The sequence below is a fragment of the Ochlerotatus camptorhynchus genome, unplaced genomic scaffold, assembly GCF_037179485.1.
Source record: "Ochlerotatus camptorhynchus isolate MF236.1 unplaced genomic scaffold, CSIRO-AGI_Acam_v1.1 ptg000466l, whole genome shotgun sequence".
In the NCBI taxonomy this organism is placed as follows: Eukaryota; Metazoa; Arthropoda; class Insecta; order Diptera; family Culicidae; genus Ochlerotatus; species Ochlerotatus camptorhynchus.
The window spans coordinates 892,290-910,198 of record NW_027040952.1 but is presented as its reverse complement, the minus strand read 5'-3'; the positions used below and the strand labels follow the sequence as shown (position 1 = coordinate 910,198).

Below are 17,909 nucleotides of genomic sequence, written 5' to 3'. Positions count from 1 at the left end.
ACAGTGCTGATTCCTTTCGACTGACTTCATGCGAAAACCGGCAAACGAGTAGTGTAATGATATGGGTTATTTCAATACAAAACAACGATTTGCTTCCTTGATGGTTGTCAACGATGTGGCTGAACGAGGGATGAAGCTAATGTACGACTTCAACAAGAAATCCACCCAAAACCCAGTTTAACAGCAATATTTGCTTCAGGTGATCGAACGGCATCGGAAGGATTACCCTAAGAAATCGTAGAATATATTAAACTGAAATATAATTATTACAATCCAATGACATTTTTGTGAATATGTCTGACATTGTATATTACATCAAAAGAGGAGAGAAGGGCGTGGGGGTACTCACTTTCAAACTGCTCTTATGATATTGAGCAAATGTTTTTGAACCCATCCGAACAACTCAAGAGATGGGAAGCTCGGAAGTTATTTCGGTCTTTATCTTTAGCAGGGTACCTCTCATTCAGTTAGGCTAAAACATGTTTTATGAAATTGTGGAATAATAATACACTCAAAGGATTTTCAAATCTAAACAGATTAAAAGTTACGCTAAATCGCAACTCTCCTGACCGACGCATAGCTTGATATAAAGAGAAAGAATGCTCACTTAGTATAAAAATGGTTTATACGTGACATAGCATAAATAGAAATATACCTGAAATGCATACGTACGGTTTATTCAGAATGCTTTTATGGCTTCTTTTTTAGTGCGTGGTCTTAATTTTTGTTTACATATAAAATAAAAGCTAGTCATGAAAAATAGTTTATTCATAACAAAACAGTTTCTTTAGAGTAAACCAATAAACTAATCAATCACAGCTCCCGGCACAGATTGACGAATCTACGGAAATTCCCCCACGGCCTGGCCTGAACGTAGCATGAGATCCTCGTTGAGATCAATACCAAGGGAAGATGTAAAGGATCTGGTACACGGTGAACTTCAATTTGTTCTCGCCTTCTTCGTGGAGCTAAGCGAGCATGCGTTTTAGTAGAACTGCGGGGTGCATTAATCGTGGATGCCTTGGACATACGAAATCAAAAAATCATCTCAATTACCTTACCACAACAGACACTCATTCATAAAACCTACCGAAACCTATCAGAGATAAACTTCTGTGAAGCTTAATAGAAATCTTGTTTGTCCTGTATATTCTGGAACGAATAGCACAACTTCCACGTGTCGCGCTTCGAATAGAGCCGTCAGTCGAAAAAACTTCCAGATCCCACCATATGCAAATATGCTCGAACAAGATGTATCCCACTGTCCATCTCGGTGAAGCTGGGATACATGGCCACCAATCCGCTCATTCTCCTGTTAGATTCCGAGTCTGATTCACTTCGTTGCCGGTTACGTTGCTGCTGCTAGTTGACTTGTTATGTTGTTTTTTTCTCTGATTTCTGACGAGTTTGGCACTTGGTATATACACTGAATAAATTCTCCGTCTTTATTCGGACTTAGCATACTTTTGAGAGCAAATTTTAATCGGAATAATGTATATATATTGGTTAATCGTAGAATTCTTAAAATTTAATCTTGTTTCGTTTTGTAATATTTTTTAGTGTATATTATGATGGTTTTTTGAATGTGTAAGTAACAAGAAAAGATAGTAATGCTTGTGTGTGACATATAAAGCCTGCTAATTTAGCTGTGACAGAGCCAAAATGAGCGATTTTCTAATCGTCTCTTCGCGAATTGTGAAGAGCGAAGAGTGGGTGAGATAAATGACGACTATTGCGACTCTAATGTAGCAAAATTGGCAGGTATTATGTGTCAAAGACAAACTTCACAATCTTTTCTTACACAAACGAAATATTTTCATAATATCTTATTATTCCATAATTTCATAAAACATTTTTTTACCCAAAATGAATGGAAGGCACTCTGATCTTTACTTTCATCGATATAATTGAGGGGCAGAAGGGATACAGTAAGCCTCCCCCCACGTCCAACTACGCCTACTTGTCATATCGTCATATAGTCTAGATACTGGCCCACAACTGAGCTGTCAGACTACAGCTCAAATAGAATGAAGCAGAAGAAAAACTACGCCTATTAGATGGATTAAATGTTTTTGAATACATCTGAATGTACCAACTTGGCAAGATCAGAAACACCGAAGCCATTTCAGTTTGAAGCTTGCCTTCCATTTATATGAGTGAGGAGATACCCCCGCACTCTAGTAAGCCCCCTCCTCCTCTCTACTAATGTCTGTAAGATTGAGAAATTGTTTTTGAATAATACACCAAATCGATAAGATAGGAAACCCCGCAGTTATTTCAGTTTTGAGTCTGACTTTTATAAAGATGGCTAAAGTGTAATTATGTCAGTTATTTGTTTTCATCACGAAAATTTGAAAACATTTTGCGTATACGTATACGTGACGTAGTGTGCGTACGATAAACGTCAGCAATCTCTATTGGTACACCGGCAGTGTAGGCAGGAAAAATGATTTTTGACATTTAATTCGAAACAATGATCTTTGAACAGCTATAACTTTTTTAGGAAATTTTCTAGCACCGTACATCCCTGGGCAAAGTTGTAAGGTACTTCTTGGACTATACTTTTACATAATTAAATGCATGCATTTTTTTCAACGGGCCAGCCCCCAAATTTGTGCCATTAGGTGAGAAAACAACAAAAATTACAGCACATTCGGATGTAACACGAGCTAAAGCTTTTGGCTTAAAGTTCATATGAGGATTTTGGTTGAAATGTATGGAGAAATAACATTCCATCACTCATACCGTTCATAAAACTGGTTCTGCTAACTCTTTTAAGCTCAGATTTTCAGCACATGTAGCTTAAAACATAAGAAACAACAGCATCTTGATTCAAGTTACTATTATGAAGATATTAATTCTTGAATTTATATGTGCATTTTGTTCGTATATTGCAACAAAATGCAGGAAGCTTATACAACGTATCAACTACATTCAAAGTGTTTTTATGTTACTTCATACGCGAAGTTAGCGATTTTCAGAGTTGGTTGGAAATGCTAACATGAAGCTTTAGTGTGATAATTTATTAGCTAGAGAATGATCTTTAGAAGAGAGTAGGTGGATAGGTCGGTTAGAGTACGGCAGTATGAAAATTGAATAGAAGTTGAAAATGAGCGAAGGGCCACTAATGCGACAGTTTTTAAAAGTTAGACGCACATCTTTTGCCTAACCCGTACGATTACCACTAAAATAATAAAAGTTCATATTTTCCACAGGCCAACATCCAGACTTGTGTCAGTAGGTTAGATAAGCACTCTCTGAATGTTTCAGCTCTTTTTGACGCTACGCGGGCTGGTGCTTTTGGTTTAATGTTAATATAGGAGATTTGGTTGAAAATTTAATATAAATAATTTGCTCATGTACATTCAAATGCGTGTATCTCAATAAAACTAACTGGAATAATGACGCAATCTTCAGCAAAGTTGTTACTCATAAACTGAACTACAAGTTTTGAAAATCTGAATCAAATCGAGAATAAGGAAACTTTTTTATGATTGATACAGTGTAGTAGTTTAATTTTTTCATGTATTTTATCCAAATTCCCCATACAAAATTCAAACTAAAAGCGCCAGCCAACAACCAAATGAGCTAAAATTTTCAGAGAATGGTTTTCTCACCTAAAGGCACAAATCTAGAGGTTGGCTCGTGAAAAATTAGAACTTTTATTTTTGTGGGTCAGTTTAATGCAAAATTGTGGTCCATAGGAATAAAGATGCAAAAAAGTAGGCTTTCCCAAACTAAATCCATACAAATTTCAAACGCAAAGTCGAGTTACAACCAATCGTCCCCAATTTTGCACAGTTGTTTGGACCCTAAGTGGAACCAAAAAAACACATTGTTCTGAAATAATGATCATGATGACCCACCCTAATAACTGTCAAGCCTATAAATTTCGAGGCCACCTACATGTGACTATAAGCAGAAGCGGCTTCCATCGGTTACTTGGTTGCAGCTAAACAGTAAGATGCAATTTAAGTAAACATTTTTTCGTTACCGAGCATGAGTGTAGGCACTTGATTCCCATCTTGTGTTACACATACAACACATTCGAATCTCTGCTTAAAGACCTCTTCGACCCTCTTAAGTTTAGAGTACCCACTTTATAATGTGCTAATCATGATAAAAAAATCACAATTTTCCAACGGACCAAACGATGAAACCTCTACAACCGTAATTAGCGTTGGTGACCACAATAAAAATAGTACAGTTTACAAGCAAAAACATTGTTTTTATCTTCCTCATGTCTTTTTTAACGACATGGACGAACCGGTTTTGATTGATTATAATTCCCACTGTTTTGCACATACCTCCCAACACAATGGTTTACCACACATTCTTTTCCGAGTCGCCACAGACAACATATCCGATTGATTTGCATTCACTTTGATTCACACCTCCGCGGTATTGCCTTGCCTCGACTTCTCCACCCGTTCAGTAGGTTAAGGTTTGCAACCTAGACAACAGTCAGTGCAGTGTAAACGAAAGCTCTCACACTACGGCTGAAATGAACAGCGGCAAGTTGAATGAACGTTCGGTTACTTACCTTCTAGCTTGAATGCAACTTAGAACTTACGGTGTACCTACCTGTTAATGCTCTTGCACTTCTAGCTAGAGTGTAGTACATAGGTAAGTAGATAGCTCAGCTGTTGGAGGAGAACAAGTGAATAGTGAAAAGCAACACCTTCTAACATGGTCAAGTTCAATGGTCGTCGTCACCGTCGGCGCGGCGTCATCGTCGATGTGTTCTAAGGCGAAGGTCATTCTCAGGTGCCGCACCCGGTTTAAGCCGGTTCTGTTCATTCGAGAATAAATATGATTTTGTGTGAGCTTTGTTTTATTCAAGCTACAATTGAAACGTTTTGTAATCACATGGCAGGTAAGTAGAGATGTAGGATTTAGTAAAAAACTTAAACACGTTTTGGCTTCATCAGCTGCAGTCGTTGCGGTAAATGACCTTTCTACGGAGAGATGGGTGGGAGGTGGAGGGGTGGTGTTCATCCCTAGTTGTGTTGATGCTCTCTGCGTCTGATCTGCAGTGGAACTCCATGGTGTGGTTTCAGAATCAACTCAGATGCTAGCAGAGGTTCGTTGACACTGCCCGGGGGCAGAATGAATTCATAGTGACGCAAAAGCTTCGATATCACACTTTTCATTTCGTTGAGAGCGAATTTCTGGCCTGAAAGCGGGAGACGGAGAAGGTACTATTAGGCAGAGTAATATGATGGGTACATAGAGTGAACTATATGATGGGTACCCTCAACGGAGAAATGTAAGATTCTATTACAGACATGCATAAATAGCATGCATACTTTGTAATGTTTCACCGCATAAACAGATTCGGTAAAGTGATCGTCTAAATATTTTAAAATCATTTTGTAATTTTATGTGAGTTTATTTTTCGAACAAAGTTTGTGAGGCAGTGTGAAAATTGAATAAATTGTCTGCGGCTGTGTAATAGTTTTAGCGACGATTAATCACTACTTAAAGCCCCACGTAGCTGATGAGCAAGTAAAACGCGCACTTTTTTGGCTGTAGATTTGAATAAGTACTTCAAGTCGCCTCATCCATTCGTGTATGAGTTAGGTAAAGGAGTATGCTTTTGACTGGTACTGTCGCATTAACACTCCGAATAAGGTGGGTAAAAACTTTAAGCCGACTACGAAGCCTCCGAAAAGCGTGTAACGGCAAGTTTGCAATGGCATTATTTAGCCATTTCTTGATGAATTTCAAAAAGTGTGATACCTCTAAAATGCCTATGGTCTGTAGATTATTTTGATTGTAAAAATATTGAAAATAGGGCTGTCTACATTAAAAGAGTCGTTACACGTTTTTTTAAAGGTGTGTTTATGGGTTTTGCAAGTGGCTTAAGATCTATAATTTAGATTTTTGGACACACATGTTCATAACTAGCCAGAATACAGTCATGGTTCCTACATATGGATCCAGGAGACAATGGAACGGTCCTCCGGAAGATCCGGAACATTCATAAAAGTGCTCAATTCATGAAACTTATCCTAGAGCTGCGCAGTTTTTGAAAAGCAATAGGAACTGTGATGATAGAATGAATTTGAGTTTTTTTTTTCGAAAACATTAAGAACTGTGATAAGATAAGAAAAAAATTGGGTCGTGACATAAACATGGACCCTGATGGCCATGGGACCGTCCTCCGGAAGATCCGGAACATCCGTAAAAGTAGACAGTCCACGAAACTGATCCTAAAGCTCCGTGTTTTTTTAAACATTAGGAACTGTGATATAAGATAGAATGTGGGATCGTTACATAAACATGAACCCAAATGGCCTTCGAACCGTTCTCTGGAAGATCCAGAACATCCGTAAAAGTAATCAATCTATGAAACTGATCCTAGAGTTGTGCGGTTTTCCGAAAATACTTGCTGTCATACATAAATTAATTGGGGGTTGTAACATAACCATGTCCCTAGAAGGCCACCGGACCTCCGGAAGATCTGAAACATCCTTAAAAATGATCAATCCACAAAACTGATCATAGAGCTCCACGGTATTTTCGAAAGTATTTGGAACTGTGATATAAGAAAAAAATTAAGGTCATGACATAATCAAAGGCCTGGATGGCGCCTGGAAGATCTGGAACATCCGTAAAATGGTCAATGTATAAAACTGATCCGAGAGTTCAACGGTTTTTTTTTTTTAAACACTGGGAACTGTGTTATAAGAAATAATTTGGGGTCGTAACATAAGCAAGGGCTCGAATGATCATGGGACCGCTCTCCGGAAGATCCGTAAAAGTGGTTCTCCAAACTAGCACACTTTTTTACGCCGCGTCAGTGGTAGCGAATACATCGCGTTAACCGCGGTAACTAAATTCGCGTGGGTACCCACACCGGAGCGTCGTAGCGATCGTGAGCAATGGATTCGTCGTCGGATGAAGAAGAGGCGCTTGTGCTAGTTTCTTTACCTCTTGTGCTAGTGAATAATCCGTTAAAAATAACTTCGTCAAGATACATAATTTGTGAATTCATAAAAGAAACCACTGGATAACCGTTCAAAAGACAGTTTTAACGTGTGAAATGCAATATTTCTTAAATTCTGCTAATGTTGTTGAACATTTAATGTGTCTAGGCATCGAATTGAAAACATTTATTCCTTTAAAAAATAATGATTTCTGTGAAGCACAAGTCAAGAAATGTGGTGTTCTTATTTCAACCACGTTTCTAGTATTATATCTATGATAGTCACTTCCTCTTTCAATAGGATCACACAAATATCAAGGCAGCAAACCGTTAACTACTTTAAAAATGAACACCATAGTCAAATATACAATTCTTTGCTTCACCGACAACCATTGTAAGGCGTCTAGCATCAAAGTTGAGGAAGTGAATCTATTACATCTCAAAATCAAACGCATTATTTTATTCTGCAAGCGCTGTAATCTCAATATTTGTGTTGCATTGGCCAGAAATAAAATGAAAGGGCTAAAATCTAGATGAGGAGAGATGATTGATTTGTATAGCTGTATTTTACTGGCAATAATTAAATCGTTTTTCAATCGACATAGAATTCCATACTTCTTGACAATTTTCTTGATGACATTGTCAATGTGAGAGTTGAACTTAAGTTTGTCATCAATAATCACGCCAAGATATTTAATCTCCTGAACGCAATCAATAGCCTCATCATCAATTACAACAGAGACGTTCTCATTTAATCGATTCCGCGAAATCACCATAAATTTAGTTTTACTTGTATTTCCATCTACTAAGATACTGCAAATCTTCATTCAAGTGTGAGATGGTAACTTCGAAATCCTTAGCTGCATTGAATAACACAGTATCATCTGCAAAAAGATTAATGTCGCAAAACCGTAAAATACGTCGCAAGTCATTAATATACATAATAAATAAAAGGGGCCCTAATACACTTCCCTGGGGCACTCCAAGGTTGTTCCCCACGGGACTGGAAACAAAATCATTAAAAACAGTCCGTTGAGTTCTGTCAGACAAATAGCTTTCAAACCATTTATATGCAGTACTCGTACGTTCTTCTATGAATATGTTTATAATGAATAGATAGTAGCTCGTATTACTTCAATCAACATTAAGTAAAATTAAATCATAATAGTTAGAAAGTTACAGCTGTGTACGTGTGTGTCATTTTTATCGAATGCAACACCCCTTAGCGTATATTATTCGCTATACAGCATTCAATGTTTGTTAAGTTGCTTAATCATGTATACCTCGCTTTGTGTTATGCACATACTCACCAATACAATTTCGTGGTCCAGCACTAAATGGAATGTACTTATATGGGTTGAATTTCTCCACCGATTTCTCCCCTTCGAACCGTTCCGGAATGAACTCCAGCGGCTTTTCGAAATAATTTGGATCCCGTCCCATATAGTAGATACCGACGATAATGTTCGCTCCGGCAGGTATAGTCTTGCCCTCGATGGTGACCTCTTCGACGCACCTTCGACCAATCAGTGGTACGGATGGAAACAGTCGAAGCGTTTCCTTGATGACCATTTCCAGGTAACTTAGTTCGTGTAAGTGGGACAGTTCGATCCGTTCCCGAGGATCCTTCCCGACGATGCATATTATCTCTTCGTACACTTTCTGCTGGATGGCAGGATGCTTGGCAAGGCTGAACAGCGTGAACACCACTGCCGAGGTGGTTGTGTCATGACCCTCAAACATAAAAGTGTCCACTTCCTCCCGGATTTCCAGATTGGTCAAAGGTTTGCCGTTTATTTTGGTTCGAAGCAGCATATCAAGGAAGGCTTCCTTTTTCCTCGAACCTAATTCCAAGTCGTCGCTTGTTGAGTTGTCCTCATGCTTCACCTGGTCCTTCAACTTTTTCTTACGGGCTACTATCACATTGTCCGTGTAACCATGGAGCACTTTTAGAACTTTTCTCAGTCTTTGGTAGCTTGGAGTGAGGTAGAACAAAGGAGTTCGACGGATGATATCAAACATCCGTCGAATGGATATGTTTGCTGCTTCCTTGACTGCCCGAACGTACTCCGAATCTGAATTCCGCAGAGCGTTCACTGAAGTTCCCATAGCGCTTTCTGAAATATTGAGGAGTTTACCAGCATTATCGAGGTTTGGTCACTGAAATCACACTTACCACAAATCACATCCAGAGCGTACAGCAACACGTATGGGAACATATCGAAGGTTTCCCCACTGTCGGCATGCCGACCTAAGACATCCACCAGTTCAGTCGCGTTCCGATCGAACACGTCAACGAATTGTTCGAGGACCTTGAAATGGAACGCCGGGGTGATTGCTTTCCGCCGGGCGTGCCATTTATGTCGTTTACTCAACAACAGCCCGTCGCCGAGCCAGTTGGAGAGGAAGCTGTATTCATCGGATTTATCGGTCAAATGCTTGTTGGTAAGGATGCTCTGCAATGTGCATGTCAGATAAATCATCAATCGGATGTTGTTGAGTTATGATGATGATGATGGCTTACCTCAATCATCGTAGGTTTACCGACGTACATTGTGAACTGAGGGCCTTGCCAAAAACGCAGTACATCGCCGTACTCATCGATGAGAGACTGGATGATTGGCAGGAATTCTGAAAGTATATCGAAAGCGTGAAAAAAATTGATTTTTTTTATTGATTTTAACCCTTTTGGAACATCTTTTTTCTTTGCATATATATTTTTCCTTGATTTGTTATCCGTCGATCTTGTTTTCCGTGCTGATCACCAATGCTACCGACGCCAGGGAGGCATCTCCCACATCTGGACCCTACCTATCGACCCATCAACTCATGAACCGGGGACCAACGGCTTTACTTCCCTTCCGAAGGAAGGCGTGATCAGAGAATTTATGCCTCAGAAAATCCCGGAGGTGTTAGAGAGAACATAATTTTCAAGTAGGAGCAGTAGGAGCTTGTGTTTTGTATAGGAATAGGAATTCTTTCTGTTCATACTCTTTAGTATGACTATGATTGCCCTGAACAGAAACTTTTGATACGAATTTTAGTTGTGACATGTTCAGAAATTTAACTCTTTTGGAAAATCTTGATGGCCCTGAAAAAGGGCCGATGGTAGTACAGGCTTAAATCCTTTGACAGATGATGATGACGTGTAGGCTGCTGGATCAGCAAGTCGGACCGGACAATCCCATATTCTTCTGTTCAATGATTTGGCACTCGCAAGAGTCTCGGCCCGTCTGCTGCTGGACAGAGGTTGAACTGGTGTCTGCGACAGACTATCAGTGTCCACCCAGCTAAAGCTCCTCGCCTTTTTAGTTTTTCTCGTAAAACTCCTTCTCTCAACAAGTTGGTAAATCTTAGCCTTTAGTAAAAAGACACTTAGCACTTTTTTCGGCGAATTTATGATCCTATTGCACGTTATGGTTCTTCCCTATGCCTGTTCAGATAAATTAGTACTTTTATTTATTTTCTCTACTGTGCTAAATAAAACGAGTAGAAATAAGAAGGGATGTCGGTTACGCGCTCGAATAATTGAAAATTCGATAAATCGAATAGCTGGAAAAATCTTTACGGTTAATCGTTAATCAAATAATTGGACTTTTAGATATCCCTAGAAAATAGTGAAATTTCATGTTGGTGGTCCTTCGGAAATGTCGAACAGCCGAATTGTAACCAGCAAGTGTAACCCAAGAACCAAAAGCGGTGCAATGCTAGTTTTCAATGCTATGACTACGACTGAATTAAGGGGCTGTGAAAGCCAATTCTCTTCATCAATTTCCTCTTTTGATGACCATGGCTTCACTAACCTATTTCGCACTATTTCTGCTATGCTCTTCTATCATCCAGAACAACAAACGTTTCAATGATTGTGGTTGTCGTCGAGTTATTAACGAAACAGAAAGTCGATGAAGAGAATCGATCCAAATCTCTTGCATCCTTGCTTCCAACAAGTTTGGTTACAAGATTACAAGTCTGGAGAGCATTTTATGTGGTTGCCCCTAACGAATGTGGTTCTGAATATGGCGATAAGTGAGCGAAGATCGGAGGCGAATGCCACTTCGACTTGTTTCGTCTACTAACGACTCTCTGATGACAGTGTTGGGGAAGCAGCATGTACGTAATTGGTGGATTTGTTAGTTATTTCGACGCTTTTGGACAATGCTTGACATTTACCAGTTTTTAAATAGTTTATTGTTGAAAATCATCACATCATCACTCGGATGATGCGTGGAATTTATGATCGATTGGTGATAAAATTATTGAAATTGGTCCAGGGGAAGCTGAGTTATAAACGTGCAAAATCGTTCATAATTTTGTTAAATAATCCATTTTCGGTTTTCACAAAGTGTACTCCCATATAGAAATCACAGACGTAGTCCTACGTCAAAAAACTACAAGGGACAGCCCTATGGGGTTGTACGCAATGGTGACGTAGGAATACGTGGTCTTATATAATAAATCTTATTTGTTAACTACAGCAACTGGAGCTTGTGTTTTGTGTAGGAATTGGAATTTGAGCGGGTTTCTCTTTGTTTATACTCTTTAATATGACGCGCATGAAATAGATGGCCTACAACGACTCACGAAGAGCTACTGATTCCGATTATTAACGGTGAAGCTTCTTTCTATGGATGCTCATGTGAGCTGCAGCTCGCTACTTGCGGGGAGCCTTTCGTTGTGTACTGGAGAACACCACCACTCACCACACGATGATTGAATAAACATCTTTTGGTGAGACCGGATGGAATTCAACTTTGAAATCTGTGTTAGAGAAATCGCTTTTTTTTTCAGGCAATCGGTGATAATTTTGATTATCAAAGAAACAGTTGCACACTCATACAATTTTCAATAGTTTGATTTTGAAAAATGAATTCTTAATTTTAGCAGATGCGTAAAAATATATCTGATCGATTGGAGATGAAATTGTTTAAATTGGTCCAGGGGCAGCAAAATCTTTCATAATTTTGTTACATGTTCCATTTTCGGTTTTCACAAAGTGTACCCCCATATAGCAATCACAGACGTGGTCCTAACCTAAGTCAAAAGCAAAATATTAGCAAACAATTTATTATGGGATGCCCTAGGCCATCAAAATTATCATGGAGTGCTTATTATTGGTTATATCGGTAAAATCATCTGGGCACTGGTCTTCCCTATGGCTTTGTACTTAACTTAGTCATTTTCATAAAATCTAGATTTATCATTCTATATCCATTTTCATGGCCATAAAATATTCTTAGTCTTCTAAATCGTTCAAGAGTTCAGATCATATGATCTACTTGATGAACCAGGGCTTGCACAATATTATTAGCATCATAAAATATCCAAACATATTCATGGAGCCTATGCGCATCAATTTCGATCTTATTCCTTTGTTTATAAATTGTCTGCTTCAAATCATCCTGAAGTTTAGAATATTCGATCTATTAGTTTCTTCAAATCGTCCTGGAGTTCACATCAAAAGTTTAACTACTATTGTGAAAATTTCAATAGCATCGAAGCATGCTCAAGCAAATTTGTAGAGTCTGTACGTATCATTCGCGATCCATTTTCATGTACGTTACGCTGTGCTAGGATCTCCAAATCGTTTTGAAGTTCAGATCAACTGATCTACTAAATCATCCATGACTGAAACAACGCCCTAAGCAACGAAAAATATCCAAACAGAGTCATAAAGTCTACGATTATTTCACATGTAGGGTATGAGTCCCTAACCTTGGTCTTATATGAAGCCTTCAATTACATTTGACCCCGTGTTTTATGTAATAATTGAACTGCAGTCGATATTTCACTGTGCTAAGATATTCTTATTATTTGGATATTGATTAAGAACGACTGCAAAATGTTAAATCTCACAACTTTAACATGAAAACATTACTGATCAGGATGAAAGAGACAGAGTTGTCTTTCCTGTTCATCCAGATAAAGGGCTGAACACAATGATAGCGGCATAGCGCCAATCACAAATTTCCCAATACACTGAAATCCGTTTGACAACCCACAATGAGCGCGTTACGGCGAAAGCGACATTGTACTAAAACGCTTTTTTTTTTCAACATTTTGGAAAAACGCGATGCGGTTGAGCGGTAGCCTGAGAAGTGCTCAACATTTTCAGCTGTATTTTTTGTAATTTTGAGTTAACCAGAACCTTCAAGACGTGAACTAAATAATCATCCAAGGTCGTACCCAAGTAACACAAATTCATAGATTTATGTTGATTAAACTTCTGTACAGCCAAAACAAGTCATACAAAGGTTATATAAACTGTTATAGAACATGTGTGTTGCTTGGGTAGTATGTAATCAGAACCATGCATCCGGACATATTTCGGGGACTCTCGGGGAACTGGTTAGATTCATCTCGAACCAACGCCCACATGCGACACATCAAATTACATGTTAATTCAAAAATAAGAACATTGGTAACCATATTAAGTACCCAGGATCACACAGGCCATACATGTTCCGGGTGCTCCCGGGGAATTTAATAAATTTCCCGAAATTATCCTGAAACAAATGGAACTTCTCTGGAGTTTTCGGGACTTCCCTGAAATTTCTCTTCAGCACTACTCTGAAGGTCTCCTCAGAACTACTCTGACACTCTCCTCAGAACTACTCTGAAACTCTCCACAGAAATACTCTGAAGTTCTCATCAGAACTACTCTGAAATTCTCCTCAGAATTTCACTGAAGTTCTCCTCAGAACTACTTTGAAGCTCTCGTCAGAACTACTTTGAACTTCTCCTCAGAACTACTCTGAAGTTCTCCTCAGAACGAATTTCTCGTCAGAATTACTCTGAAGTTCTCCTAAAAACTACTCTAGATCTTCGAAGAAATTTTCAACATTTTCTTGAATTCTACGAATTTGTCCGAATATTATCTTGAAGATCTTTAAACTTTCCCACTAGTCGGGACTTTCCAAAAGATATCTTTACTCCCCCAGCAGTTCTTTTAAATTCTCAATAAATTAAAGTTGTTTGAACTTCCTTAAGATTCACGGAACTTTCCTTAAGCTCCCGCGGTTTTCCTGATATTCATAACCCGTTTCTCCGAAGCTCTCGATATTTCCCCACGATTCAAGGTACTTCTTCAAAGTGCTCCCACATTGTTTTTAGGTTTATGCGATAGAGACGATCATTGAACTTCGGAGAATTTTAAAACCTCTTGGGTATTTTTACAAGATCTCCGATTAATTAATTATTCAGAAGACCTTCAACTGATTTTTTTCACTATGCCAGCTGAATCAGAGATTATTCAAATAACAAACTGCAATCAAAAAAAAATCCCGTTTACGTGGTTTGCTTACGTCCAGCATGCTTCTTCTTCTTCTCCTCCTTCGAGTTTCAAAGGGACTCGAGAGTGTCCCCGATACTCGAACAATGCCCATCACTCGATCCATCGTCACCTTGACCAATCGCGTCAGTTTATCCGGAAATCCGTACTCGTGCATAATCTGCCATAGCTGATCTCGATAGATTGTGTCGTATGCGGATTTGAAATCGATGAACAAATGATGTGTGGGCACGTTGTATTCGCGGCATTTCTGCAGAACCTGCCGAATCGCGAAAATTTGGTTCGTGTTAGCGCGGGTGCCCCTGAATCCCGCCTGGTATTGACCCAAGAACTCGCTTGCAAATGGTGACAGGCGGCGGCATAGAATTTGGGAGAGTACCTTGTAGGCGGCTCTCAGCAGTGTGATCGCGCGGTAGTTGCAGCAATCCAACTTGTCACCCTTTTTGTAGATTGGGCATACGACACCTTCCATCCACTCCTCCGGTAATATTTCCTCCTCCCAAATCGTGGCAATTACCCAGTGCAGCGCTCACTTGGTAGTTGATCTACACCAGTTGCTTTGTTGTTCTTCTGCCGACCGAACTCCTCCTCAACTTCTTGAAGATCAGGGGCCGGTAGCCTGTCGTCTTCTGCGCGTGCTCCAAGGTATGTTGCCGTGCCACTTTCATTTTCTGTTGCATCACCGTTGAGGTGCTTGTCATAGTACTGCTTCCACCTCTCAGTCACTTCACACTCGTTCGTGAGAAGGTTACCGTCCAATTCCATGCACATATCGGCTTGCGGCCATAGCCTTTGCGCGAACTATTTAGCTTCTCGTAGAACTTTCATGTGTCGTTTACGCGGTACAGATTTTCCATCGCCTCGCGATCTCGGTCTTCGTGCTAATGCTTTTTCCTTCGGAAAACCGAGTTTTTTCTTCTCTTCCGCGCTTGTCTGTTTCGCTCCACAATCTATCTCGTGCAGCATTCTCGCCCGTGCTGCATTCTTCTCCTCTACTAACAGTTTGCATTCGCCGTAAAACCAGTCATTTCTTCGGTCCAGGATCGTATTACCTAGTGCCGCTGCAGCAGTACTACCTATGGAGGAACGGCCCTCCAGCCATCTTCAAGAGAAGCTGCGCCAAGCTGCTCTTCCGTGGGTAGTGCAACTTCCAGCTGCTGCGCGTAGTCCTTGGCGTTATGCACCGTCGAGAGTTTTGGGCTAGGTAGAGGTCCGAATCTATGTTCGTACTGCGGTACGTGCGGACGTTGATGATGTCGGAGAAGAATTTCCCGTCAATTAGAACGTGATCGATTTGGTTTTCTGTATGTTGGTCAGGTGATCTCCAGGTGGCTTTGTGGATATCCTTGCGGGGGAAAAAGGTACTCCGGACTATCATACCCCGAGAGACTGCAAAGTTCACGCATCGTTGGCCGTTGTCGTTCGATAAGCGAACCCCACACGGTAAGAAAAATTGTCAATACTTACAAGTATTGACAATAATATTGATGATGTGAATACAAAAATATTGTCAATACCGATGTATTGACGTCAATATAAAATGTATTGAGAATACGGTTATTGTCAATACAAACAGTCGTGTAGGGTCCACTATACGGTTTGGCCCGATTGCCGGTCTATACATTGCCTACCGTCCTACCTGAGCGTTGGTCCTAATCGTTGGATTGTTTTTGACAGCAATAGTTGGATTTTTTTGACAACCGAGTGTCTCCGCACCGCGTGGTGGTGTGATTACATCATGATCATGTGGATTACACTGTATCTGACATTCGAAAGTAAGATCTTAGTGTATATGGCAATTATAGCACTACCCATCAGTGTTGTTCCGTGTGAACAAACACCAACGAAAGTGAATGTAAATTATTCAAAATAAAGCTATGAGACTGGTTTTGAAATGTGACAGAATGACTTCGAGTGTAAATACGAGAGAATGACTAAGTTGGTTATACGTGGAGCAAATAATTATACTCAGCACCAGTGTTGACATTTTCACTGGAAGAATTGACTTTCACATAAACTTTCGTCTAAATCTCATTCATTTTTTCGTCAATGACAAAGATTCACCTGGTATCAAAAAGTGTAATTCCGTGCATTCTGCATCACATTATTTTTATCCAGGAAAAGGGTGTAAGTGACTTTGATTGATTCTCTTCATCGACTTGCTCTTTTGATAGCCACAGCTTTATAAACAGATTTTGCGCTATTTCTGCCACATAGTTTGATAAATGAAGTTCTCATCTAGCATCCAGAATGGCACACGAATCAAGGAATCTGTTTGCAGCTGAATTATTAACGAAAGAGAAAGTCGATTAAGGGAATCAATCAAAATCACTTACACCCCTTTCCTTCTAAACCCCTCAATACTAAATGAACATTTCAGAAGGTCCTTTGATCGATTCTCTTCATCGACTTTCAATTTAAATCACAAACTTTTCAAATCCCTCTTCCACCAATGCCCACTGACAACCCCTTCCTTCCTCCACAGTTTACAGTGTTAATAAATGTAGGTAAGTAGAAGGCTAATTAGTTTTATGTTAGTTTTAATGTAGCCAACAATGCAAATTCAAACAGTGACCAAGTTCACATGAACTTTAACGCAACACTAACGTGAACAACATTATATAAATGTATATGAAAACTGAAAGTCGAACAGCAACTAAACTGGATCACTTCAAATCAGGCCAGTGACAAGGTCTATACCAACAGCAGCGTTTGACAGTAGGCAGCATGTCCCGAGCTCAAATTATTTATTTTGCTGTGCTGGGCCCGCTGTCACGGTACAACTTGTTGCCTACGCACCTGCCACTGGGCTGCTTCAAATGTAATAGCAAATAAAAACAATTACCAAATGGTTGTTCGGGAACAGCCGTCTGTCGCACAACTTATAACTATCCCTATTTACACGTTTTAGATTTAACTACATGCCCTCATTCACCCAAGTTTTGGCACAGTTTTAATAAATAATCATTCATCACCACACTGACCGTCGGGTTGTTTGTTGAGGAACCACAGTCCATTTCCAAGAATGGGTAGGGCCGGTGGTCCAGGGAACTGCTTTGACATTTCTAAAGTTCTGGCGAACTTCCGGTAGATTGCCAGCACCGCACATACCACCGCCAACAGTGGCAACAGGATCCACATGGTTTCGGTTGACGAAATTGCGAAACTCACAACGGTTCACTACTTATCTGAATCTAAATCGACTGATCCTTGTGCGCTACCACATATGTTCTTAGAACTTTAGCTTAGACGTCGACCGCCCGACCGCTACTAAGCTACAAGAAACCCTCGCAGGTGGGTTTCTATCTGTAGATAAAATGATTAACTTAGAGCAGCTTCTGCTCTGTATATCATAGTGGTAATGGTGCTTCATGAACACATGAAACTCATGTGCTTAACACCGGTGCAACAGAGAAGGAAAAAACAAGGTGCGTGATGCACTCTGCTTGGTGTCGATCTAATAACTAATCAAATGCCGCCGCTTATTCGCGTTTAGTATGTTGCATGGTGGCTGGGTTGCTGATTGATGTAGGATTTTCATTATCACTGTATTCGATCTTTTTTGTTTTTGTTTTTGTTTACTTTTGTCATGGTTCATGTGATGAGATTTGTTCTAAATAGGCTAACTGACTATTTATTACAAATAAACTCATAGTTCACTGTCGATGAAAATGATTAGAATAGGGTAGT

General features: G+C 39.7%; 1 protein-coding gene across 1 annotated transcript; it reads right to left on the bottom strand.

The window, feature by feature from the left end:
• Nucleotides 1–4,837: 4,837 nt before the first annotated feature.
• LOC135712219 (cytochrome P450 4d1-like) lies at nt 4,838–17,679 on the bottom strand. Its single transcript, XM_065235182.1, has 5 exons — nt 17,204–17,679; nt 9,456–9,562; nt 9,108–9,387; nt 8,242–9,048; nt 4,838–5,176 (listed from the first exon to the last, which is right to left on the bottom strand). The coding sequence occupies exons 1-5, from the start codon at nt 17,358–17,360 to the stop codon at nt 5,001–5,003; spliced, it is 1,527 nt and encodes a 508-aa protein (XP_065091254.1). The 5' UTR covers nt 17,361–17,679; the 3' UTR covers nt 4,838–5,000.
• Nucleotides 17,680–17,909: the final 230 nt, after the last annotated feature.

What these genes read in the sequence shown, in the direction of transcription:
- LOC135712219 (XM_065235182.1), bottom strand. Translation starts at nt 17,360, where the DNA reads ATGTGGATCCTGTTGCCACTGTTGGCGGTGGTATGTGCGGTGCTGGCA. An exon ending in CGCTCTGGATGTGATTTGTG is followed by an intron (nt 9,049 to 9,107) that starts GTAAGTGTGATT and finishes TCAATATTTCAG; the next exon opens with AAAGCGCTATGGGAACTTCA. An exon ending in TGGACCACGAAATTGTATTG is followed by an intron (nt 5,177 to 8,241) that starts GTGAGTATGTGC and finishes TCCCGCTTTCAG; the next exon opens with GCCAGAAATTCGCTCTCAAC.